At 43.8% G+C, this 27,529-nt stretch overlaps 1 protein-coding gene across 3 annotated transcripts in view; it reads left to right on the top strand.

The window, feature by feature from the left end:
• Positions 1 to 27,529, top strand: part of ERG (ETS transcription factor ERG) — a 244,586-nt gene that overhangs the window by 65,586 nt on the left and 151,471 nt on the right. For all 3 annotated transcript variants that reach the window (XM_047719911.1, XM_047719905.1, XM_047719922.1), the window contains exons 2-3: positions 2,514 to 2,615; positions 6,683 to 6,770. In XM_047719911.1, the coding sequence (XP_047575867.1) occupies positions 6,732 to 6,770 (39 nt within the window). In that variant the 5' untranslated portion in view covers positions 2,514 to 2,615; positions 6,683 to 6,731. The remainder of the gene's footprint in view (positions 1 to 2,513; positions 2,616 to 6,682; positions 6,771 to 27,529) is intronic.

Consider the following 27,529-nt stretch of genomic DNA (forward strand, 5'->3'; position numbering starts at 1 on the left):
CACGTACTATTGCAAACACAAGGTGGCCAAGAAAATCTATGTGTGGGGAGTGGCTCCTTGTCCAGTGCTTTTGGGAAACAAGGAGGTCACACTGCTCAGAACACAGCATCTGTCCACCTGGCACGGCCTTACGCACTGCCTTCCGCCGCCTCCCTCTTACGCATGGCTTGTGGATGAGCAAACTGAGGCTGCTGGCTCAGCACTAGCTGGGAGCCCCCAGCCCAGGGGCCTTTCTGCCGCCCCAGGGTTGCTTTGGCAAATGAAGCTTGCCATTCGGGTGCTCAGCCAAGTTTGGCTTTACCCAGAAGTGCCAGTGGCCACTTTCTTACCACCACAGACAGTCTCTTTTCTCTGACTGGGAGGGACACGGAGCCTCACTGAATTTGAGGGTGGCATGAACTGGGGTCCTGGACCGTGGTAGGCTTTGGGGGAGGGCGGGTCCTTATGTGGCTCATGTGGCTCTTTGATCTCTGCTTTTCGGCAGGACCAGGGGCTCTTGGGCAGGGATAAGCAGTATGCTCTCAAACCAGAGTTCTCAAATGCCTGTATTTTTTGAGTTCTTAAAGTCTGGTTTGCATAATTTTCTGACTTTCTTGCTTTGATCGGGCCAGCTGTTACCTCACGCGGCTGGTAGCGTGCCGTTCCCTGGCAAAGCTGCTCTCCCCGGACTTCGTGACATTTTTTTGGATCCTTTGTGGCTTCTCAGCTGTGTTATGGATAATTTATGTTGTCAGATAAGTGCCCTCTGGATAAATGAAATATTAATAACGCCATAATGCTAATTTAAAAATACCCATTGCACATATTTAATAGAATCTTCTCTGGGCTTTACTCTTGTCTTTAAATCAGGTCCAGCAATATTCGGCCATAAATCAAGTTATTCTTTCGGCATGTAGAGATTTTGGCACTCCAGTATATTCCAGGATGACATAGGATAGTAAATCTTAGCCCATGCTTTTAAAACTCATACCCTTTTCAGCAACTGGAAACTAAATACGATTTTAACCACTTGCCCATGGAAAGCATTTAACCAAGTGATAATCAATATTACCTTTTGGATTTTGAGAAAAGGAAATTTGGGAGTACCTTTATTAACTCAAGGGCTGTGAAGCCAGGAGAAGCGTGATCTAATTCGCTGTTACCTGCCAACAATCCCGTCCCTGAATAAAGGAGGCAAACACTGCTCCATAAGGCTTGGGGGGGGGGGTAAGAAATCACACATTGCTGTCCGGGAAATGCTTTGAAATATGTCCAGGGATAGAAAACCATCATTGCTGAGTTTTCTTCTGAGGACCAAGATGAATTTTCTTCATTCTGAAAATTAGGAAAATACCCAGAAGAAAATAATAGAGAAAAGTAAGAGTCCCTTGGAATTCACATTGGAAACTCAAAGTCTGGTTCCTTCACTGATTTCACACGCTTCCGAGAGCTTCCCCCTTCTCTTTCTACCATCCTTGTTGTCTTTCAGTCATCTAGCTTTTTTTTTTTTTTAAACAATATCGACATCGTATTATATATGTGGTTTTGGATCTTAATATTTTCCCAAGAGTTTATATTTTCCATATCATAACAAAACATATCAAAACACTTTGTGGGGATGTTGGGCCACTGGATGAACTATCCCAAATCACAGGCCCGAAGACTTGGACAGACTTGGCTGGCATCCTGAGCGGAGTGGGAGGGTCAGCGGGACTGCGGAAACATTTAGAAATACTACTGCCTGTGGCAAACATTGATTTTGATGCAATACTTAAGACGTTTTCTAGTTTGAAAATATTTTCAACCGAAACAGTTGCCATTTGCAATTTGTCATTTTGTGAGGATTCTGTTAAATGTAATATTTTGGGATTGGATACTTTACTTGGAAAGTTGCATCAGCACAGAAATTCCCGTTATCTCCAAAAAAAGAGATCAGATTTTAGAGCTGTGGTGACAAACATATTCTAAGGAAGACTTCTTTTTTTCTTTGCCCCCTGTCTCTTTTATTTCAGTTTTTTCGTGTTCTAACGTTTTTAAAAATATGGGTCCTCCTCAGCATCTACAAATGAAAAGGGTGTTTCTTTCCTGGAACTAAAACAACTGTTTAATTACCGTTCTCAGGGTGTTTAATAAACCCTGTGACTCTTTGTTGTGAGCAGACAAAAGTGCTGAAGGAATGATCTGGGGAAGCCATCATTGCTAAGGCTGGGGTCTGGAAGGAAAGGAAAACGTTTTCAAAATATTTTCTTTGCAAAAGTGTATGTCTGCTTCGCTATTGCCAGCTCAGGCTTGGCCTTTGTTTCTCTCCTCATTTTTGCTTCAAGACACTTAGCTTCCCTGGAAGAATGTTGCCACCCCCATCTCCCCACCTCACCCATGTTCTTAAGGGGAGGATTTTAAGTTCATTCTCATTTTAGGATATTTTAGAATAGTGTTGAAGGAATAGGTTTTGTCACTAAACCTACTGTGGATCCTTGGTGTTAATTTTTTTGGGAAAAAACCCCAAGGTTTAATCTATTGAAAATTTTTTTCAGGTTGTTCCAAGATCTTTGAAGACCCAAGAAAAGCAGTGTTGACTGAAAGCAAGACCAATGACTCGCAGAGAAAAAAGATGGTGGGGCCAAGGGCAATTAAAGGTAAAACAAAATCCCAGATAACCCTACATCCCCTGGTCAAAAATTAAAAAAAAACACACACACAAATATATAAGTATTTGGTATCTTGGATATGGGATTATTTGTGTTCCAAACCTCTAAGACACAAAACCAGAAACCAAACAAAAACCAAAGGCCTTTCCTTGGACCATTTGGTATATGTTGAGGGATTGTGTTGGTTCCACCGATTATCTCCATTAAGTAAGATGCCTCACACCCCCGGCTCTGCCTGCCACCCCTGACACTGACATGGGGGAGTGTTGGTTATGTCACTGCTTTACAAGTTTTGACCTTATCACCCCTCTTTCTCTGCTGTCTCCTGCTCTTGTCTGCTTTTTCCAGAAGGACTGGAGGCCAAGGGCAGTGTCTACAGATACCAATGCTTTATGATATTTACATTTTCTTGTCATATTATTAAGTTCGGTTTGCATTGTTTTATAGTTATTTCACCTGAATTTAGTAGACGCTTCTTCTCAAAAGGCAGACATAGGGAATGTGTCTCTGCATTCATTAATTTTGCAAAAAAAAAAAAAAAAGTTGGAATATTTCAGTCCTTCACCTAAAAATATGCCCCTCAGCTGTTGAGAACTATCAGGCTTCTCTCAGAAAAGCATTTTAGGGGTTGGGAGAGGTTATGGTGGGGCCTATATCACACTCACTGAGGCCATAGAACTTAAAAAAAATATTCCTTTGCCGAAATGAAGCCAGGAATGATTAGTAGATGGGACAGTAATACTGGGACATTCCTTGAATAAAGTTAGTGTCTGGTAAGAAAGAGTGCAAATAAATTGGGTGTGACTCCTGAGACACACCTTTCCCCCATCCCACCCTACAAATCAGAGCCACTAATCTTTGTCAGTTGAAATACTATGCACACCCCTTCAATAAAGGTGTATTAGTTTTCCAGGCCTCTCTCCTTGACTTCCGATGGCCATCTTCTTCCCATGTCTTCGTGTCTTCTGTCCTCTAAGTGAGGAAGAGCTCCAGTCATTGGATTAACGTCCACCCTGTGACCTTACTGTAATTCGATAACTTCTCTAAAGACCCTTTGCCCTGTAAGGATGCTTTCTGAGCTACTGGGGGTTAAGATCCCCAATCCACAAAGGGTTGGGGGATCGATGCACTTCAACCCTTTGTACTGTATTTGTAGTTATTTGGAAAGATAAGCCATATCCTTTTGAGGAAGCTCTCTTTCATCTCTGTAGATAAATGTGAAGGTGCATTTGGTTGGCTCTTCCTCTTTCTACTGGCCTCTCTTGCTTACTTCTGGTATATAGGCACCATGGCTAGAACGAGGGTCAGCCTGGGAGAGAGTGCTTCCTTCAATCATGGGTCCTGGGTGGGTGTCTCAATTGCTTCCCCCTCCTCCCATTCCCTTTAGGGGGAAGGGTGTGCATGCTCTTGGCAGGAATTAGACCTGTTATCTTCTTATGGTAGGCTGAGGTTTTGCTGGTAAAAGGCTGTTGTGCTTGGTCTGTACTCACCAGGAGCAAATGTGCCTGATGACCACCAGCTCGTGTGGTGAATGGATTTGTTATTGTGGGTTTGCTTAGAGCCATTTTGCCTGAAATGTTTTTACTTACTAAAAACTAGTTAGCTTAAAATTAGAAATCCAGTTTTTCCAGTGTGTCAGCTGTGCACCTACCTTGGACTTTGGTCACATTTCCATGCTGCTTGAGATATGGAAACTGGGTTCCCAGAGATGAAAGAGGAATCTGGATCTTAAGACGTGGGCTCAGGACTCCCAGAACATTCCTGCTGCTGCCTTGCTGGGAGGGTACAAGCTTCAGCTCTTGGTTTGAGCAGCAGCATGTGAAGGAAGCAGGGGAGGAGGGATTGTGTGGGATGAGCTTCCCTAGGGGGACACCAAAACATTTAGAAAGAACTGTCTGCTCTGAGCATGAGGTCTTATAGTGGGGATCTTGAGGATGGGCCTCTGTCAGTTTGAATGGCTGTTGGAACAGAGCGTTTTCCTGGGGTGACTCCTGGTGTCCTGAGGAGATGGTCTTGGGGGAGTCAGAGGTTCCTGGGTCAGAGGAGCAAGCTTCAAGGCACCTTTGGCCAGATTCCCATTCTCTCCCAGCCTCTGTTCTCACCAGTATACCAAGACCGTGGGTCCCCTTCAATGGATGCCCAATTCAATTCCAAGGCTGTACTTTATTCCTTTTGCATCTTTAGCAACTACTATCCCAAAAAGGACTTGCTTTAGGCTTAGATAGAAACACTGGATACATTCTAAGATCATGAAAGTTGGCTGAAGTAAAGAGTATCGCCTAAATTTCCATGTTTGTTGTCTCCTTGTCCAGCCAAGCTCCCCCAGATCTGGGGAGAAGTCCATGGAGCCCTTTTGGGAGACAGACCATAAGCATGCAGACCTGGAGGTGGGGGCTTCATGGGAGAAGCCCATCTGTGCTGGGAGTGGATGTGTTTGTGCCTGGAGAGGGTTGGAAAGGCAGAACACAGATGCCTTCGGGTTGCCATGACTGCTTTATTTATTCCCTGGAATAACATGGTCAGCTGTAGACTTGAGAGCTTTCCTGAGTATCATCTTGGAGGACTGTTGATTTTAATTTCACAGTTCACTCCTGCTAAGAGTCGTAGGCCAGTTTTACAAGGAAGAAAATAAAACCAAACAAAAATGGCAGTTGGGAACCAATAGTGATGGCACCTAAAAACATACATTGAAAGACAGGTTTTCAGTGCCAGGAAGCAATGTCTGGCTAAGATGTACTGAGAACCAAAGCCTGGGCAGAGCATGGTTCCTGGAGCTGGGAGCCCTGGGTGAGGGTCCCTAGGATGGGTGAGGTCCCCACAGGCCAGAAGGGTGGCCAAAAACAGAGGGAGTGTGAAGCGGGTGGTGGAAAAGTGTGGGGAAGAAATACTCCATCCCTTTCTCCTCCTGCGCCCTGATCTGCAGATGGTGTCACACTGACTGAACGTGATGGGGGACAGAGGGCAAGGGAGCCCTGCCAAAGTAGCCCACGGGGGTCAGCTCCAGGGGTATGGGACAGGGAAGGAGGTTGTGGAGAGTGGCCCTGGGAATGAGGAGGGGCAGACAGTAGCCAAAACACTGGTTTATAATCCAAGTAAAGGAATGTATTGGATGACGTATTGATCCCTAGAGTATGGACACCTGGACATTTAATTCGTTTAAATTTAAAATAATTTTTAAAATGAACTAACATGGCATGCCTGGATGGCTCAGTGGGTTGAGCGTCTGCCTTCGGCTTAGTTCATGATCCCAGGGTCCTGGATCGAGTCCCATGTTGGGCTCACTGCTTGTCCCTCTCTCTCAGCTGCTCCCCCTCCTTGTGTTTTCTCTCTCTCAAAATAAATAAATAAAATCTTAAAAAAAATACAATGAACTAATGTATCTTCAAAATACAGGGTGAAACCTGTTCATTACGTCAAACTGAAATGTCTTAGGAGCCTTGGAGTCAGGCCAGTCGTACCTGAATCCTGGCTCTGTTGCTTATTAACCAGGTGATCCTGAGCAGACCAGCCCCCAGTCTCCATGTCCCTGACTGGATATGGGGTGCTGACTCCCAGTGGTGGTCAGGAGTAAAGGAGGATGTGCCTGTGAGCCCTGGTCCAGGGACGGCACTTGGGCGCGTCATGAACAGGGGTGGTTTATAGTAAGAGCTCCATCATGAAGCTTAAAACATGTGGGGATGGCATTAGTTTTGGTGGGACTCCGAACCTAGTTCTCTCAAGATCCTAGAAAAGGTCTCATTCGGTTTCGTTTCTTCCTTGAAACAATCACTCACAGACTCTGCCCACGGGAAATGACGTGTACGAGCTGCCTGTGATGTGGGTTTGTTTGGGTTTGTCCGGCCAGTGTTTGATGGGGGCTCTAAGTAAATGACATTCCCGACAGAAGACACGGGTCTTCTAGCAGCTTCATTTGCATGTCTGAAAGGTGCTTGCAGGCAAACACGTCGAGATCTGTGCAAAGCTGTGGTTCTTTTCCCCTTGGCATGCTGTGTGGGGTCCTCAGGGAAAACAAAACTCAGAAATGTGGTTGTTGATTGTCCCCTTTTGTCTCCCAGCTGTCTCTGGTTCTGAGCGGACGGTGACTGAGCTGATCTGCTGAAGGACATGGTTCAGACTGTCCCAGACCCAGCAGCTCATATCAAGGTAGGTCTCCCCATGGTGGGGCAACCGCCCTAGCCTCCTGCTCAACTACCTGCCCTCAGATCAGTGACTGCGGGGGGGAGGTGGCAGCCACCCTCTGCCATGAGCTACCTCTGGCCTGCCACCTTTTTTGTACCCCCATAAGCTAAGATGACTGGTTTCACAATATGACATGATCAAAAAAATTGGAAGAATAATATTTCATAAACGTGTAACTGATATGAAATTTAGATTTCATTGTCCACAAAGAAAGTTGTGTTGGGACACACAGACATACTCCCTCATTTCCACACCATCTGTGGCTGCTTTCATGTTCTGATGTGACCAAGACCCCGTGGCCCACAAACCTGATGATATCTACTGTCTGGCCTGTCACTCAGGACTCCTGACCGACTCCTGACCTAACGTGCAAGCCACATCCAGATTCCTCCAGCTTCTGCCTGAGTTCCACCCCCTTTGTGCTTGCTTGGGGTTACCTGGGGTTACCTGGGAAGGTGCTGAGGCCGAGTGCTCGCGCTTGCTGAGCTCAAAGGTGGTTTCCCCGGACACGCCTGCATCTCAGCAGCTGTCCCACACACCCGTTCCAGCTGCTCTCCCGGGGCAGCTCCTGGGACCTCTGGAGGTGTGGCAATGGGTAAGTAAGACTTGAGCCACCAAAAGTCCCCGAGAGGAGGCCGGCCCATTTGCGCCCACACTACAGTACCTGCGAGTGTAGCTAAGGGAGGAAGTGAAATGGTGCTTTCAATAACTTGACCCAGATCAAAGTTACAGAAAACATTGGGGTTTGAGCCACATTACCCAGAGAGGCTGTCTACACCACTGCTAGTTAGTTCAGCTGTCTACACGGGCCCAAAACATTCACCAATTCACCAGTTCTACACATTCCCTATATAAATTCATTTTCCCTAAGTGACCTGGTTGGTTTTACTAATCTCTATTCTTGACCTAAAACGTTTATTGAAAATGGACAATGGCTTATAATTGAAAAGCTAAATACAAATTTATAAAAATGATATGATTTTTTTTTCGCTAAAATGTAGAATGCCCTCCCAGATCACACACACTCACACGCATACATGCACCCACACGCATTTAAAAGCAGTACATTGTGGAGTGTTCTGTACTATGTGGAATTCACATTCATACACAAAAACGGGTTCAGAGGTGATGAGTTCAGCGCGTTCCTTAAGCTCTGTGGGTGTTTCCAAAGTGTCAGAAAGACGGACGACCCATAGAGTTTTGAGGGCTCTGGATTTCATTCAGAGATGGGGAGGAGCAGTCTTGGTCAGGGACACTACAGTGGGATTCCTGTGTGATGTCTTGCTGGGGTTGCGATGGTTCTGTCTACAAAATGCTGAGTGGAAAATCTCTTGAGGATGTGATAAGGTTTCTCTTCCTGGATTATGTTTGGCAAGTGTGTCCATGCCTCATAGGGGTGAGAGTGGGGAAGACTTTTTGCTGCAGAATGTAAATAAAATCTCGCAGAGAGGGTGATACAAGAAGTTATCTTCTACACTTCGTGGTATGAAGATCAACAACCAAAACTCATTTTGACTGGCATTTTATTCCTAGCCAATCAGAAGGAAAAGATGAAGTCAGCAAGAAATCATTACAGATCTTTAAAAGTTAATTTATCAAGGGCCAACAGTCTTCCGTAAACCTGAGAAACATGATCTCTGAGAATGTGTTCAGTGGCAATGTCCCGATTTGATCTCAGGATGGAGCTGTATTTTCAGCTCTGATGTATCTTGTTATCCTCGTGGTGGTTAAGTGTAAGTGAATGATAATGAGAAATGGTAACCCAGAAAGCTTTTTAAAAAACAAATTTCAACTCAAATGGCTTCTGTGTGTTTGAAAGATGAACTGGCCATTTGGAGGTATAGTTACGAACAGCAGATGTTGGCTCTGAGGTGGAGAGGATGATATTAGAGACGTTTGTGTCCTTTGTGAATCTATCCAATTCCACCTGCTGGAATTTGAATAAATACTCTTGGTCTTCTTTTCTTTTCTTCTTTCTTTCCTTTTCTTTTTTGATAAATGAAATTTGAGTCCTTGACAACAAAGTTAGAAAAATAGATGGTCTTCCACTTTTTCCTTAAAATACCTGATTTGGGAAATTTACACAGTAAAATTTTGTGTGTTGAGAAGATTCTGGTTCGGGGCTGAGTGCAGCTTTTCTTTCTGGGAGGGGGAGTTCTTATAAATGGCATATGGTCGGTTCCACTGGATGTGCTGATGTAAGTACTGGAAGATTTTGTCTTTGGCGCATTGCTACCAAACATTTTTTTTCACCTGAAAAGGACGTGAATTCTTCACAGGAGTGACTTCACGTGGCAGGTGGCAGGGAGACAGATTTTTATGTGTGCTTCACATGCGTGTCCAGAGCTGATCTGGGGGGAAGCAATGTTCCTTTGGTATTTAAGAAATTTATTCTGCGTGATTTACTGTAGTTCTCTTCTGCCAGAACAAATTGCTTTTAACCTTTTATATGTTTAAGGAGCTAGAAATAATAATAAAAGGAAAGGATGGTAAGTAACTGTGAAATATAAACCATTCTTGATTTAAATAGTGTAACTGTGGGGGCAGTTCATTTGTGAAGAAAATGAGCAGGACTTTAAAAAAACTTTAGCTTATTCTCTATTGGTGATAATACTAAGTCACTCAGCACATTTTAATTTGGCTTTCTTGACTGGCCCTTGGCTGGTCCTTTCTTATAATAAAAATTATACTTACATGTTCCAGAAGCATGATCCTAGCATTTTACGTGCATGTGGCCATGCTTCTGTTCTGCGGAGGGATGGAGCCCATCTCGGCCAAAGATGGACCCATGCTATCATCCCCAGCAGGAAAAGGACTTGGGGATTCATTTTCTTAGGATTCAAGCTTTTGGTCATTAATTCTCATTCTGATAAAGAAATTTCCAACTTCCATTATTGCATGTCCTCTCAAGAGTTCCATCTTCTTGGTATTTTCTTTAATTAAAATTTGATGAAGAGGATTAACGTATTAGTCAAATTTATAGCTTTAAAGAGACTCCTGATCAGCACGTTTTCCAGTTGTTCTCTTTGCCATTCACCAGCCACTTGCGCAGAGGCTGTATGTTTGGGAACTGACTGAGCAAAGACTGGACCGAGGGCAATAGTGGGAATGTGAGTTTCACTCATGGGTTCACCGGCTGTGTAATCTGGAGATGCGGGTCACAAAAACCTTTTGGGTCATACGTCCTAGCTAGGTTCGTGCTGTGGATCAGAGCAAGGGCTCTGAGGTCTTAAGGCTTCATTCAAATCCTGTTTCATCATTAACTGACTTTGGGCAGGTTCCTCGATCTCTGTGCCTGGTTTTTCTCTTGTCTGAAATGCAGGCATCTACTTTGTGGGGTCAGTGTGAATGTTCAGTGAGGTACTACATGCAACACAGCAGAACCCCACTAGGTGCTGAGTTGTCCTGAGCTAGTCCTCTGGTATTCTATAAAGTGAGGGTAGCATCCACCTTAAAGATACAGTGTTGCAGTGCTGCTAATACAATGGAGCAGCCTGGGCACATCTGGCAAAATACTGAGTGGAGCAAAAAAAAAAAAAAAATTGACAACATGCACTCTTTGGCACAATGCTTTTCACGTATGTGAAAACGTGTGCACTTCCCCAACAACGTCATATAATTTTCATGCATATGCACATACTTAAAACTCAGTGACCACAGCAGTGCAGATGGTTGCATGTGTGGGACATGTGGGCTACTTGCTTTGAGAAGGGGCTGAGGGATAAGGGAAGACATAATAATATACAGATAAAACAGGTTTCTAGCACAGAGATTTAGATGTGGCACCCAGGGCCCTCTCTTCCACACTGGTGGGAGTGTAGATCAATACAACCACTTTGGTATCCGTGGAGTGTTACCTCATGAAGCTAAAGATGGCCCCACCTGTGCTCCAGCCGCCCCACCCCTGGGCACGCGCCCCTGTTGTCCTTGGATCCCCGGAGATGGACCTGAGCAAAACTGAACAGCCCAGATGCCCACCAGGAGAATGGATAAATAAACAGCATTCCCGACCTATAACGGGAGTCTGCCCAGCAATGGAAATCAGCAAGTGTCCACCTCTGTCCGTGTATTAATGCAGGTGATTCTCAGGGTCAGGTGGAAAAACAAGTCACAGGAGAAGGAATACCACACATTTGCACATATAAAGATCAAAAAGGGGCAGAACTGAAAAAAACATTATGTTTTCAGAGAAACATATATGCGTTGAAAAGGAAAAAAGCCGTATCGAGTCCATACCTGAGGAGAGGAGCTACCTTGTCGGGGAGGGGAGAGCTTCTGGAAGGGGCTTCTGAGGTCCTGGTCTTGCCTGTTGTGAACTGAAGAGTGCATACAAAGGTTCGCAAGAGTGATACTTAAAATTAAAAAAAAAAAATAATAGGATGTAAAGAAGGATAAAAGAAGAGGAAAGGAAGATGGAGCTGGGTAGCTCGAGGTGAAATCATGCTTGGGAAGATACTTTCTAATTGTAAACCACTCTGCACTCTAGCAAATTGTTTCATTGGAGATCGCTTGGTCCAGTGCTGCTCTAGGACAGAAGGTGGGAGCCTGCACTGGTCAAGGGACATCCGGGTGGAGGGTGGCAATGAGAGCCGAGTCTGCGCTGTGGCTGAGCACGAGCTTCTCAGGGAGGTTCTGGCTGCTTCTAAGTTGAGTGAGTCCCCCTGCCTTCAGCACTGAGAGGGATTCACCCCATTTACCCAAGCCTTCCATGTGCCCCTAGCTGGGTTAGGGGTGAGTGGGGGAATAGGAGACTACAAAGATGTAACACCTGCCGTCCAGTTGCAAGTCACATGTCCCCAGACACCTGGGATACAGCACTGCACGCAGCTGGGAGGGACCCAGGGCCAGGGGCTGGGCAGGTATCTAAAGGAACTGCCTGACCTACTCCCCCTGGCTCACCCATCGTCCTCACGCATCCCGCCTTGTCCCACTCACACCCCTGTGCCTGCTTGTGCTCACCTGTCCCACTGTTTCTGCCCATGGACCGCCTGGTGGCCTCGGATCCTCCTGCGGATCACACTTTCTTGTAGAGGAAGCATGCGGGCGATTCTGAGCATGTTCCAGTGTTTGCTGGGTCACAGGGGCAGCTCTGGGGCCTCGATGCCTGGAAATGTCTGGAGTCTGTCCCTCCACTGCCACACGGACCCTCTGTCCTCCAGAGGATGATGGCCAGGCTCAGTTCTGTGGTCTACTTCTAGCTAGTCTAGCTGCCGCCCCCCACCCCAAGGCTTTGTGTGAAGATCAGTCACGGGCAGCAGAGCGCGGACTAAACAAGGTCTCTGCCCAGGTTTCCTGTTGCTTCTGCCTGTGAAGGACTGAAAAGTCAGCAAACTTGGGGTTTGTTTCTAATTGTGTTTCTTCCCCCTTCTCCTTTTACTTTCAGCCTTTATAAGTTTTGCTTATTTTTTTTTAAAGATTTTATTTATTTATTTGACAGAGAGATCACAAGTAGGCAGAGAGGCAGTCAGAGAGAGGAGGAAGCAGGCTCCCTGCCAAGCAGAGAGCCCGATGCGGGCCTCAATCCCAGGACCCTGGGATCATGACCTGAGCCGAAGGCAGAGGCTTTAATCCACTGAGCCACCCAGGCGCCCAAAGTTTTGCTTATTTTTAAAGTGCATTTGGGTCGGATAGTCTGGGTGGGAAACTTGGCTTTACTTATCGATTGCCTCAGTTTCCTCAACTGTAAATGGAGCTGAATAAAGTACCTGCCTTGTAGATTCCTGAGGATTAAATAAGTGGACGTTAGTGTATTTAAACCATTCAGAGTGGTGCCTGGCACTTGCTATGCACTTATTATTTCTCTTACACATTATTATTAATATATTTGATGTTATTAGTACCCCATTAGTTAAAATATTAATATTAACATATGTTATTGTATATTATAAATATATTAATATATGTTATATGTTGTGTTTTGTTACATTTACATATTATAGTAATTACAGAATGCATTGCCATATTAATAAGATACTGTTACTAATATATTATTAACAATAATATATCAATATAAGATATCAATATGTTAATATATTATTAGTATTATTAATATAACAATATATTCTTATATTAACTATGGCAGTTATATAACATATTGTTATAGTATTAATATATAATATTCTATATTAGCATACTATTGCATAATAGCAGTAGAAGGGAAGAAGGAAGGAGAGAGAATATTCAGGAGAGAAATAGACAGATGTAAGGTCAGGATTTGCCAAAAAGTGAATTGTTGAACTGACTTAGTTCGCGTGTGATTCTGTGAATGTGACATTAAATGCTTCTGACGGTAAAAGATGCTACACATAAGCTCTGCTTGTGTGTCATGGAAGATCTTAGAAGAGTTTTAGGAAGTAGCCAGCGTCGTGAGTGGTGGGTCACTGGGACGCTGGAGAACCAGCATGCGAGTGGAACTCTTAAAGGAACCCAGAGCAGGTGCAAGAATGCCCCAGCCTGCCTCTCGAGTGGGGGATGGGAGACTTCTCTGGCTGGTGGGGATGTATCCCATCCCCGGGGAGAAGCATGGAGCTCACTACCTAACCCCCACCTGGGTGTCAAAAGACCCATTGAGTCATAAACATTTCACACCTATTTGCAAACCTGATTTATAGTAACTGCTTCGCAGGAGGGTAGGAAGTTTATTCTTTTGAAGGCATACTAAGCAGAGACCTTGTTCTCCCTCAGAGTCCGTTACTGTGAAGATGATGTAAGCCTTTGGTACGTTGTTTTTCCTCCCCCTCAATAAATCAGCTTTGATTGGATTCCAGTGGGGTTCACACATCCCGACAAGCCTGATGACTTGGTGGCCGTTTATAGCCATACTTCTCTTTCTGTGGGATAGTGGCACTTAATTAAACATACAAGAGCAGATCTGCCAAAATTTCTCTAATGCATGTGTACTATTTTTAAAGAAAATAATAATGCTTAAAGATAACCAGACATCTGATATGGCAAAAACAGTGGAGACTTCTGCCTACAGATACTTTTTTTTTTTTTTTTGCCTGCAGATTCCTTATGTGGGGTTTGCTGTTTCTTCAGTGGCTTCCTGTGCCCCTCAGGGTGGATTTCCATCACCCACTACTGGGGGCTGTGTGTTCAGGATGAGTGCACTGGGGTTCAGTGGCATGCTCCGCTGGGCATGCTGCACAGTGCCCTGGAAACTGATGCCTTGCCGTTGTGAGATTCAGAGAGCCAACCTTCAAGGAGGACACCAGCTTTCAGGAGCTGTAGGCAGGGTTGGAAGAGAGTCAGGTCACTTCCCGGGAGTAAGGTTAGAGGCTGTTTGCAGTTGGCCCCGAGCCCCTCTGGGACAGCTAGAGAGTACTGGGTGAGCAGGCAGGTTCTGAAGCCAGACTTGATGATCTCAGGCAGAACCTTTGCTGACTGACCTTGGGCAACCTCCTGAGCTCCTGGGAACTGCAGGTCTCTGTCAGTGAAGTGAGGACAATGGCATCACTTCCCAGGCTTGTAGGAGGACCACGGAGGTGATTCATGGGAGGGCCTTAGGACGGTGTCTAGTAAGTAGCAGTCGTTACTGTTGTCCTCATCATGGAAGCATTTTTGTGAATTTCATCCTCTTCCCCCTTTTTTTCATGGTGGCTGCTTCTTCCAGGGATCCAGCCTTAAAATTTAAGTCATCTCTTTAAGTTTTCTCTTTCTTTTACCTTTCTGTTCGTGTCTACCTCATAGCCCCTGCTCTGTGTGGCATGAGGACAGGTCTGCACTGCCTCCCTCCTGTCCTATCCCTGGAGTCCCTAGCTGCCCCACACACCGTTCTCCCCCACCGGGCCTCACCAGCTTGCCCTACCCTGCCATGTCAATCCTCCTGGAAGTGGGAGATAAATCCCAGAAACAGTGATAAATTCAAGGGCACTTTAAAGGCTTTTGATACCAATCTCCCCACCAGACTGTGCCTTCCTCTACTTCTCCAACAAGTATTTGCTCACACTGTGTTGTGATTTTTAACTTTTGCTGATTCAACGGGTGGAAAGTGGAGTTTTACAGATGTTATTTCCTTTGGAAACTTGCATAAGTGATCACCTCATACGTTTATCAGCCAGTTCTATTATCTCTTCGGTCATGTTTTTGACCATTTCAATGAAATCATTCTACATTGCTGGGAGTAGAGCATGAACCAAACAGATAAGGTCGCTGCTTGCGTGAAGCTTACACTCAAGGAGATGAGACGGAATATGTTTATATACATATAGCATTACAGTATTACAACTGGTGTTAAAACGTGTGTGTGTGTGTTGTGTGTGTGTGTGTGTGTGTGTGTGTACATATACCAGTGGTGACTGATAGTCTCCAGAACAAAATGTAAGGTAAGCAAGAATTAATAAAGAGGGTCATGGAGGGAGAGGTGCCATTTTATACAGGAGGTGAGAGAAGGTCATTGAGGTCATGAGTGAGGAGCTGAAATTCAGTCAGTCTGTTGAGGAAGTGAGAGCATGAGCCACACATCACATGGGGGGCGGGGAGAGTGTCCTGGACAGAAAGAACAATGCTTGCAAAGTCGTTAGGAAAGAACTTGCTTGGCGTGTTGAAGGAACAGCAAGGAGACTGGGGGCTGGTGTGGAGTGAGAGTAGAGCTGTTGGCTATGGGCCTGGGGAGGCTGTGGTAAAGCCATATGTGTCAGCTCTGATATGCAAAGGGAAAGACTCTTAAATGTCCTGCATTTAGGGGCTGGGGACCACTGGAGGGATTGAAGCAAAATGGATGACACAATCTGATTGAATCATACATTTTGAGTTAAAGAATTGCATTTAAGGTTGGGTCACTAGATGAGGTCACACAGGGACCCAGATCCAGAAGAGCCTTAGGGATGGGCTTTGAGTCCCTCCAACATGCAGAGGTTGGGGCGAGGCGGAGGAATCCATGCAAGGCTGAGAGCCCGAGCCAGTGGGTAGAAGGTAAAGGTGAGGACCATCAGCTTTGAGAGCTTGGGAGTTATGGGAAGCCTTGGCAACAGTGATCTGCCAGGAGGGTCCAAAAGTCCCCTCAGAATGGGGCAAACGTAAAAGGGAAGAAACCTGCAATAGATTCTTGTGGGCAGCTCTTCTCACAGTTGGATTTAGAAGGTATCGTGCTCTTCTCACCAAATTGTATAGATTATATTTTAATGAGATTAACTCTGAGCTATGCTGTATTTGTCATACAGATTGTTTCTACATTTATTCTGATTTTTGATATTTGTGATTACACCCATGAGATAAACATTTTTATTTGCTTGCACCTAATGATACTTTTCTTAACTATCTGTCCCTTAACTTTCAAATGTAGGCAGTTCTTGTTTAATTTTCTTTTCTTTCTTTCTTTCTTTTCTTGAGAGAGAAAAAGTGCAGCTGGCAGTTGTGGGGGGAGGGAGAGAGAGAATCATAAGCGGCTCCACACTCAGTGTGATGCAGGACCCTGAGATCATGACCTGAGCCAAAATCGGGAGTTGGACACTCAACTAACTGAGCCACCCAGATGTCTCGTGATGTTTTTCTTTTATTTACTCCTGTGTATTTCCCAGTTTTCCATATGACTCATTTAATAAGAAGAGAAGGAAATCTATTTCCTTTTAAGAGTCAACAGCAAAGGAGTTCAGTGTTCACAGAAGACACGCAGCACTGGATTTCAGCATCAAAGCCGGGTTCTTCCATCCAGAGTTCTTCATTCCGTGCAGAATGAACCCAGCATCGCTTTGCAAGAGCTTTTCCCTCCCTGTACCCCCTGAAGGGACCCTGAAGGGTAAATCATCCAAATATTTGACAAGGAGCATGGGCACGCCAATGAGGATGTGGCACAGACCAACCAGAAGAGGTCAAGTTTGGAAACGCCTGGTGTCTCTGTCCAAGAGCTTATAGGTGTCTGCCCAGCACCCACTCAGCTGTGAACTGAATTGTTTGCCCTATGCTCTTCTGGCCTCTTGTTTTTGTCTTTCTCCCTTCCAAATCTCAACATCTGGTTCCTTGCCATTTGGGGAGAGGTGGGGATGGTTATCATATAATGATAGCTATGTGTTCTTTTTCTCTGCTTGCTGGATTATATATGTATATATACATATATATATACGTATATATACATATATATATATATATGAGATCACCTGGTTCTTGTGCTTAGTAGATACTTAGCATGTCTGTGTTGATCAGATTAAGTAGCCATGGTCCCAATGAAATGAGAATGATCCAGTGACTGTGTTCGATTCTGGGACAGAGCACCCCCTTTGGGACTCACCTACTCTTTACACTTCTCTACCCTTCTTTGTAGGTATGATTGTAACCAGAGCACTGATGCAGCTGAGACAATGTGTTCTCAAGGGCAGTGTGTCCTAACTCTTATGTATGTTTAGTTTTAGAGGAGTTTTAGCTTCCCAGGAAAACTGAGCAGAAGGTGCAGATCTCCCCTCTGTCCCTTGTCCCCCAGACCCACAGCTTCTCCATTATCAGTATCTTGTACCAGAGTAGTGCGTTTGTTAACAGTGGATGAACCCACATTGACACAGTGTTGTCACCTGAAGTCCATAGTTTATATCAGGGTTCATGCTTTGTGCTGTGTGTTCTATGGGTTTAGGTTAACGGACAATGGTAGGTATCATGTCATAAGATACTGAAGTATCAGAGCGAATAGTTTCATTGTCCTAAAAATCCTCTGTACCCTGTCTGTTCATCCCTCCCTGCCACCGCCTAGCCCCGCCTGAGCCCCTGGCCACCACTGATCTTTCAACTGTTCCCATAGTTCTGTAGTTTTCAGAATGTCATATAGTTGGAATTATACAGTATGTAGTGTTTTCAGATGGGATTCTCTCACATAGTAATAGACATTTAAGGTTCCTCCAGGTCTTTTCATAGCTTGGTAGTTCATCTTAATTTTTTTGTGAATCACGGAACTCTAAGAATTTGTTAAATGTTATATATTTTCTCCCCAGCATAAGTGCATGTGCATATGTATTCCTGCACACACACACACACTCTTCCACACTCCCAGGCCTCCTGCGGCGGTCAGCAGCCCTGCACACCTGTCCCCAGAGTCCCAGATCACGAATGCTGTACTAGCAATGGAAACCCCTGGAGGCAGTTCATGAAGTTGAAAATAAATCTTTATTTGCACTTATTTATTTTGCCAGAAAAGTTTGGCATCTTAAAGTCAGAGGACTGATAGAGCTTCTTTGAACAAAGGTTGTTCTGAAACACATTCTTGGTCTAAATTCAGTTCAGATGACAGATCTTTGTTCCGCAGTTTTGTGTTCTAGAGCAGGGTTTCTCAGACTTCCCTGGGCAGACGCGTCACCTGGGGCCCCGGTTGGGCCTTGACATGAAGAGCATGAAGAGGCCCCAGGTGCTGCGGGGGCTGCTGGCCTGAGGACCTACCGTTTTACAGGGAAGGCTCTGAAGCCCTGTTTTTCAGATCATAGGTCACGACCTGCTTGTGGAAGTGAGTCAAGGCCGGGATTAACAAAAGGAAATGGAATGGAATAGCATGGAAACTCTTAGCGTGTGGTACCTGCAGGAAGCAAACGTGTTATTGAGAAAACTTACAATCTAGTTCTATAGGTGCGTGTGTATAGAGTGGGTTGTGATCTATCATATATGATTTCTTACTCTGGATACATTTGGAAGACACCCCTCAGGGTTTCTGTGAAGTAAGAAATGAGGGGGGAAGCACCATAGTGGTTTCACCCTAAAAAGTATTGTGTTTGCCTGCATAAAATTGCACATGTGTCTCCGTGGATTTTTGCTGCTCTGATTCTGGTATCCAGATGTTGGGCTTTATCCCAAAGCGGGAACTGTAAATAGCAAAGAAAGGTTTTTTTGTTGTTTTGTTTTGTTTTTAATTTTAAAGATCAAATTCCAAGGTTGAATTAAAATTCTTGCTGTGTATTGCTTCATGGAGAGTACACGTTAATTCTGAGAATGTACTTTAAAAAAGTAAACAAATTTAATTGCAGTGTGGCTATTAATTTTTTACTGATTCTTTGTGGACTTTCTGGAAAGTACTGTTCATTTGCATTATGCATTCACTGCTAATATGCCACTAGTATCAATATCCAAAAATAAACAATAACACCAGTTTATAAGGACCTCCAAATTAGTCTCATAAAATTTTACAGTAGTGGTAGTAGTGAGCCACCTGAATTTGAGGCTGGCAAAAATATAAAACTCTAACCATGTGATTCTTATGTTCTTTGTTTTAAACCTCAAGTTTAAAATGCTTTTATGCTTAAGTTTAATCGTCCCTAATCAAAAGTGTGTGCCTAAAGGAACAGTCAAAAACAAGTCACATTTTTCATGATTTATGTTGTTTGAAAAAACTCCATTCAAATACTTGCTTTCTGTTAATGTTCGGGAGAAAAAAAAGGTTATGTAAATTTACCTCGTGCCTTGCACATTGCAAAAGGGATCTGGAGCCTTCAGGTGAGACTACCTGGGTGGGTTTCCTATTTGGCTGTCAGGAGAGGTTGTCTCGGAAGAATTACACATAAATAGACAATATTAGCAATGAACAAAGACATCAGGAAAGAAAACAGACCAAAAGAGAGAAGATACTTTTATCTTATGAATAATTTAAATGGTATGCTGCTGCTCTTATTTCTTAGTCTATGAATGGAAATTTCATATATATCCAATTATCCAATAAAAATAGGACCTATTACTTGATTTCTCAGAACTGAACTTAAAAAACAACAACAACAACAAAACACAAAATCAGGTGCTGTAACACACACCTGGTAGAGAAATGTGGCTGTGGATAAGAAAAAGTAACAGGAGGTTTTTTTTGGTTTTGCTTTTTATTAAGATATAATGGACATTTAATGTTGTGTAAGTTTAAGATTTGAAACATGAAAATGATTACCAGGATAGATTTAGTTAATATGGCCCTCACCTTACATAATTTTCCTTTTTTTTTTTTTTTTTTTTTTTTTTTGAGAGAGAGAGAGAGCGCAGGCAGAGGAAGAGAGAGAGAGGGGAAGAGAGAGAGAGAGGGAGCTCCACTTCCAGCATGGAGCCAGAGTGGAGCTCAAACTCAGAACCCTGAGATCATGATCTGAGCCAAAATCAAGAATCAGAAGCTTAACCAACTGAGCCACACAAGTGCCCCTAATTATTTTATTTATTTATTTTTTATGGTAAGAACTTTTATGTCCTACCCACTTAGCAACTTTCAAGTATTTCAAGATATTTCAAGATATAGTATTGGTGACTATAATCACTGTGCTGTGCATTATATCCCAGAATTACTCATCTTCTAACTGGAAGTTTGTACCCTTTGATCAGGATCTCCGTGTTTCCCCATTCCAGCCCCTAGTGAAAGCCATGCTGCTCTGTGTCTATGAGTTTGGTTTCTTAAGATTCACTTGTGGTGAGATCACACAATATTTATCTTCCTCTGACTGATTTTTTCAATTAGCATAATGCCTTCACAGGTTTTTTTTAAAATACATTTTATAATATTAAAAAGTGTATGTCTTAGAAAACCTTTTGATTGATATTAATAATGATATCAATCAATCAAAGGATTTAAGTACTATTATTTTTGCATCAAGTAAAACTACTCAGATTTGCCTGAAAATAGAAAAGTAACATGTTATATACAACCCTAATTATTTTGTGTCATAACGACAATAATGTTTCAACCATTAGTTCACTCAGCGAGGATTAAAATGTGTGATCCTTGCTTATGGCCTTTAAAATGGCCAAATGACATCATGGATAACGGGAATTATAGGAAACTTTATTTTCTGGAAAGCCGATCTTCTTTTTGGGGCATGGAAATGCACTTCCCTCAGTATCAGTTTTAGGAGCACTGTGTTAGTTGAGCTCGCTGGGAAGCAGATGTTGAGACAGAATCAAGAATGCAAGAAGTTTATTAGAGGGTACAGGGTGGGGGTATGCCTGTGAACAATAAAATGAGGATGGAGTAGGTTTGGGCAAGGAGAGCCTCAGCCCAGACACAGATTGGACAGTTTGACTAACCCCGCGGGGACCCCTGGAACAGAGGTTGCCTTTGGAGGGTTCCTGCACTGGGCAGAAATGGCCAGGCTCTCACCCCCCTACTGTGTTCAGTTATTGGCTCAGAGCTGTCTGGGATGGGGCAGAGCAGGAGCTGGGGACAGCTGCAGGCTGCTCAGGTGAATACTGGGTTCTTTGTTGAGGGGAGAGCTGAGAGGCATCACTCCACGACTGCTCCGGGCATCTGCAGAAGAATGGGATGTAGCTAGCGCGTCTGAAAAGTCCGCACAGTTATCATTTGCTTGACATTGTTACTCCATTGTTACCATCTGCAGGATTATCTTCTGATCAGTAATAGATGCATATTGTTCACAAGATCTATGTGATCATTCCCAACATGGAACAGCCTCTTGTCCCTAGCACTTGGATTGGGGCACTTGGGTGTCACAGAGTTCCACCATTACCCTGTGCCACCATGATGGAAAGTTAGAATGCTTCAAAAAAAAAAAAAATCAATGATTACTTTAAAAAAAATACTTTCAGAGGGGCGCCTGGGTGGCTCAGTGGGTTAAAGCCTCTGCCTTCGGCTCAGGTCATGATCTTAGGGTCCTGGGATCGAGCCCCGCATCGGGCTCTGTGCTCAGCAGGGAGCCTGTTTCCCTTTCTCTCTCCCTGCCTGCCTCTCTGCCTACTTGCGATCTCTATCTGTCAAATAAATAAATAAAATCTTAAAAAAAAAATACTTTCAGAGTACTGATTCTATTGTTTGAATGTTTCTTGGGTTTAAACCTCCAGACTAAGCATTTTTTACTCCGTTTATGGTATCATCTGCCTCTTCTGTTATTCAGGGTTGACATTAAATTTCTCTAAGACCTTTGGTTAATTCTGTTATTGGTTATTCAGATTCCGAGTTTAAACTCGGAAATCATGTTGGGCGTGGTATCAACCTTGCCTCACCCCCACGCCACTAGCAGCTGAGTCCAGTATTTGGGCTTTATTCTTGTCTGCCTTGGGTCTAGGTTGTGCCATTGTCTTAAGCACTTGAAAGAAATGGGATCCAAGGGGAGGCAATCTATTTCCTACCAAGTACGGTGCTAGAAAGCGGGAAGGTCCCCAGATGTGTCACCAGAAGGCAGCTCTTCTTCCCACCATGTTCCTGCTTTAACCTCCTGGTTCTACCAGATTGGGGAATTTTTTGGACCAGAAAAAACAACTGGGGGAGGCTGCTCACATGGGTTTTCTTGTTCTACTCCTGCTGTTTCCACACCAAGCCACCTTCCAGGCTTCCCGAATCAGTAGGGTATGTGGCTTTGGTGCTGTCTGGAGTTTTCTGTCCCTTGTAGGCACTGACAGATGGCCTTCATACTGTAGTGTTTCTTCTATTTGCCTTGTGGACCCAAAAGAGACCAAATCTCGATCTCTCTTCTCTCTCCCGGGTCTCTGATATTTTCTTTATGTTCTGATTATACAGTCGATAATATTAACATTATTTTATGTGTTTCCCTCCATCTTGAGGAAAGACTGTACATTTCTCACTTTTCTCTGTGTTGATGATTACACTGTTTACAAATATTGCCCTCATAACTTCGTTTCTTTTAAAGGTACCTCGAGGGGCGCCTGGGTGGCTCAGTGGGTTAAAACCTCTGCCTTTGGCTCAGGTCATGATCCCAGAGTCCTGGGATCGAGCCCCCCGCATTGGGCTCTCTGCTCAGCAGGAAGCCTGCTTCCTCCTCTCTCTCTGCCTGTTTTTCTGCCTACTTGTGATCTCCGTCTCTCAAATAAATAAATAAAATCTAAAAAAAAAAAAAAAAAGGTACCTTGATGCCTTTGTCTTACAGTTTTACCCTTCATCTTGCACTGTAATCTTAGTTACCTCTGTGTGTGGTAAGTGTATCTGTGAGGCTTCTTCTCTTGTAATGTTTGGCTCACTAAAAAGCTGCTTCCTTTACTGACATATTATTGAAAAGAAAGTAATTCCTAAGAATGATTTATCCCAGACTTGTAAGAATGCTGTGGTGATGTTAAACACTGTTCTATCTTGTATTTCCATGCTTTTACGGTTTACTGTTTGAGGATTTGGAGACTGGTGGAAAACTATCCCTTGTTTGAGGCACACTTACAGCAATTTTTGCCTTTGGACAAGAAGTTTTGGAATGCCTTTGGAGGAATAGAATGCCTAATAGGACCTCAGTAGAAGCGATTAAGAGTTATTCCATCTTGAAGATTGAAATTTAAAAGTGTTACCAGGATGATTTTTACAGGTCATTGTGCTCATCGATTACAGTGTCAACATATACAAATGTAGTAAATTTTTTTTTTTGAATGAGCTGGACCAGCAAGTGCATACCTGTTTAAAGGAAATATTCTCCCCCCCCTCTTTATTAGAGATTTTGTTTATTTATTTGAGAGAAAGAGTGTGCACAAGCAGGCAGCGGGACAGAAAGAGAGGGAGAAGCAGACTCCCCACTGATCAGGAAGCCTGATGTGGGGCTGGAGCCTGATGTGGGGCTGGAGCCCAGGACCCTGAGCTCATGCCCTGGGCCAAAGGCAGATGTTTAACCAACTGAGTCACCGAGACACCCCCTCTTCCACTCTCAAATGATATCTCAGGTGTTATATGGATAACATCCATAGTGCTATGTTCCTTATAATGGTTAGTTAATACACAATTTTATTTTTGGGTATTGAGAAGCTCATTTAATTTTTAAACTTCAATCTTTCAGAAAATTTAAGGTTTCTTGCCTCCATTGATTCTGACCTGTTTCGTCTTGAGAAACCCTGTGTGGAAGAAGGGTGTGGACTGTGCCCCTTCTCCCACCTTACTTGCCCACTTCTGCTATGGCCTTGACTCCTCCTATATCCTTGAGATCCATGGTGGCCTGAGTTCTGCAGACCAACTTTGGGGCAACTCTAACCATGTTCTCCTCCAGTAGTCTGGTACCTCTCTTTACAATGATGGTCCCTGCTGAACATCTGACACCAGAAACTTAAGTCCCACCAGGAACTTAATACCCTGCTACAATTAAAAGGGGGAAAATCATAAAATGAAATATAAAATGCCAGTTGCCAACAGTGTATGTCAAATAAAATAGTTCCAAATCATACATAGTTTTTAGAAATGTTGTTTGCTTGCTGACACATAAGGGAAAACTTTGTATTTCTCCCCATTCTCAGTTAATTCTGTATCTTTAGGAACAAAGAAGGAATGTTAAATATGCAGATGGTGCTAGGGTACAGATCCTTATGGGACAAGCCCTTCAAAAGACATACCTAGAATATTCTGAGAGTCTTCTGAAGAATCTAGTGGAATTGTCCACAACACATGGTCTTCCCCAGGGGGCGATCATTTACTCTCCACCTTTAAGAGCTTCACATCTAAATGATCATGGTGTTGTTTTCTTTGGTTAAAGTCCCCAAACTTCCAAGTTGTTTAACATTTAACTATTTTTAAAAAATTAGCTTTTTCTCAAGCACTATATATTGGGTCATTGGCCCTCACAGATCTTTAAAACCCCAGTGAGGCCCTGTAAGTTTGGGGGATGTTCCCTAATAGTACGTGACACAGAGCCTTGGCAATCCACTGAAAATCCCACGTGGAGCAGCACTGTCTGCGAGACCCAGCGGCGATTATGTAACTTTACAGATCTTTATGTACTGGATTTTAGAACTTCATCCTAAAACAGCATATTGCACTATTGAAATTCAATATGGAAATATTTCTCTTGGCTTTAAATAAAGTTTGCAGCAATGCATATGTTAGCAACTAAGAATAGAGGAAGTTCCACATTTCTCATTTTTCCATAGTTATTGGGGGTGATGTCTCCCCCACTTCAGGGAATGTGCCACATGATATCACTGGGGCCAGAACACAGAAGCATTTAGGACTTTCTCCTGATGCGCACGTGTTGTTCTGGGTAGTTGAATCCACGTGCTTTGCGTGTGTCCAAGTGAAAAGTCTCCCAAAACACGAGAAGACATGGGAAGACCTGGTGCCTTTTACGTGATGATCGCTCCACTGGAAGATGCCACTTTCCCACTGTGTAACTTCAGATTGCTGGGCTAGGTTTGGCCAGGGGTGCCAGGCACGAGTGAGGACTGACTCGGGGTTCATCAGGGAAGGCTAACAGGTCCCACTGACCCTGTAGTTTCTGCAGCCCAGCAAGTAACAGTGTTTTCTCACTCCAGCCATTGTGAGGGTTCCTGGTTTTGGGGGGGAGCTCTCTTTCTTGTAAGCAGTGGTTCAGGAACCCAGCAGCCTTCCCTCCCAGCCTCTGTCCTCTGTGATCCCTGGAAGACTTTCCATTCAACCACTTGGTGGGAAAGAGAATGGGGGATTCCTCCTGGCTGGTGTTTCACAGGCCAGGTTTCCTCTCACGTCCCATTGGCCAGAATTCAATCACATGATCACATCTGGCTGCAGAGGAGGCTGGGAAATGTAGTTTAGCTGGGCACCTGGGAAGAAGGGGACTTTGGCAAATGCTTAGCCAATGTCTGTGGAACCCACAAAGTGTTGTGGAAGTGTGGTTGGATCATAGCAGAGCTGTAGGTCCATCATTTCACATTCTTTTTTTTTCCTAAGTTGAATTAATAATATATATATATATATATGTACATATATATAAATTTTTTTTGTTCAGTTAGCCGCTATATAGTACATCATTAGTTTTTGATGTGGTGTTCAATGATTCATTAGTTGCATAGAACACCCACTGCTCATCACAACACGTGCCCTCCTTAATACCCATCATTTCACATTCTTGCCTCCTTATGTGACTCTCTTTTCTTTTCTTCTTCTCTTTCTCTTTCTACAACTGCAAAATAATAGTTTTTTTGTTCATTTTCTCTCATGTCAGGATGCTATATGTTGTATGTCATTGTGGGGTTTATAAATATGACATACAGTCCACTACATATTGTCAGCCATAAGACCTTGCTGTGCAATAAGGAACACACCCTGTTCCATCACTAACCCACTTCTAAATATCTTGGCAAGAACAAACCCATAACCACATACCTGGGAAGCTGGATGCCAAATCAGAACTTCTGATGTCAAGAAGATCGCAGAAAATCCATGTCTCTTCATTTAACCCTGTGAACTGACTCTGAAGTGATTCAGGACAGACTAAGCCAGTGGAGATGGGAAATTCCCTGTGAGTCATCCCTTAGACTCTTCATTCTTCAAACACCCAAGCTCATACTCTGGCTCAAAGGAATTGCAGGAAGAAATTCTACAAACAGGCACACTGCCCACAGACAAGCGCAGTCACCTCCGAGGAATATTGTTCCTGGTGGTTGTCACCTGAGTTGAGAACCAGCTCATATATCCATTCACAAACAAGATATAAGTCATCATTGATTCATTTCCTGGGCACTAGAAATAATTGGATTAATTGACATCATTCTTACACTCAAGAAATGTCCAGGAAAGGAGGGAACTCCATAGGAGATGGACAGCCAGATGCCATGGGAGGCTCTGCCTGGGCATTCCATTCCCCAGATATGCACTTGTTTCTGGGAGGCTGAGCCCAGGAGCAGGTGCTTCTCATAAGAATTGCCCAAGAACTCTCTGTGGGGACTGAGAGCTGGAGACTAGACCAGGTTGTTCCTTAGAGCCACTTCTGGCTCTCCTACTGTGTTTCTTTGGATGGAGACACCGTGAGTTGGAGGAAAAATGCCTTGGGCCAAAGGAGAGCCATTAAACACTATATATGAAAAATTAAAAAAAATAATAAAAAAGATTAAATTAAAGAGGGAGACAAACCATAAGAGACTTTTTAAAATTTTTTTTAAAAATTTCTTTTCAGCATAACAGTATTCATTGTTTTTGCACCACACCCAGTGCTCCATGCAATCCGTGCCCTCTCTAATACCCACCACCTGGTTCCCCCAACCTCCCATCACCCGACCCTTCAAAACCCTCAGATTGTTTTACAGAGTCCATAGTCTCTCATGGTTCACCTCCCCTTCCAATTTCCCTCAACTCGCTTCTCCTCTCCATCTCCCCTTGTCCTCCATGCTATTTGTTATGCTCCACAAATAAGTGAAACCATGAGACTCTTAATCATAGGAAACAAATGGGGTTGCTGGAGGGGAGGTGTGGGGGGATGGGATAACTAGGGGATGGGCATTAAGGAGGGCATGTGATGTAATGAGCACTAGGTGTTGTAAGCCACTGATGAATCACTGACCTCTACCTCTGAAACTAATAGTATGTTATATGTTAATTAATTGAATTTAAATTAAAAAAGGAGAAATGCATTCTCTTAGGTATGTGCACACTGAAAAATGAGCTCAGGTCACAATAGTGGGATTGTGGCAATTGTGTATTGTGCAGTAAGCAGTGCCTGATGTCGTGTTACAGGAGCACACACCTGTGCAAGGAACGGTATACTAAGGCAAGACAAAAGGAAGCATGGGTCAGCCATGGTTGCACAGTGTATGGCTCTGTGGTGGACAGAAAAAGAAATAGAACATGATTCCTGTCAATGGAGCACTTCTGTGTGAGTAGGGAAGGTCGGGCAGAGCATAAAAAGTTCTAATATAAGAGATATGGTAACAAAAAATTATCACAAATTTTATGGGATTTTAAGGGAGGTTGCCACTCATCTGGGTAAAAGAAAGGCTTTAAGACAAAGGGACAGGATGTGGGACACGGAAGATGGAGGAGGGCAATGGCACTAAGGCACTATAGGCAGGAGAGAGCCACCTTTGAAACCCACTGGGTCCAAGGCATGAGGATAAGGAAGGAGTTAAAAATTACTGAAGGCTGGGCCTAGAGGCTTGGG

The sequence above is a fragment of the Lutra lutra genome, chromosome 1 (assembly GCF_902655055.1).
Source record: "Lutra lutra chromosome 1, mLutLut1.2, whole genome shotgun sequence".
NCBI classification, from domain to species: Eukaryota; Metazoa; Chordata; class Mammalia; order Carnivora; family Mustelidae; genus Lutra; species Lutra lutra.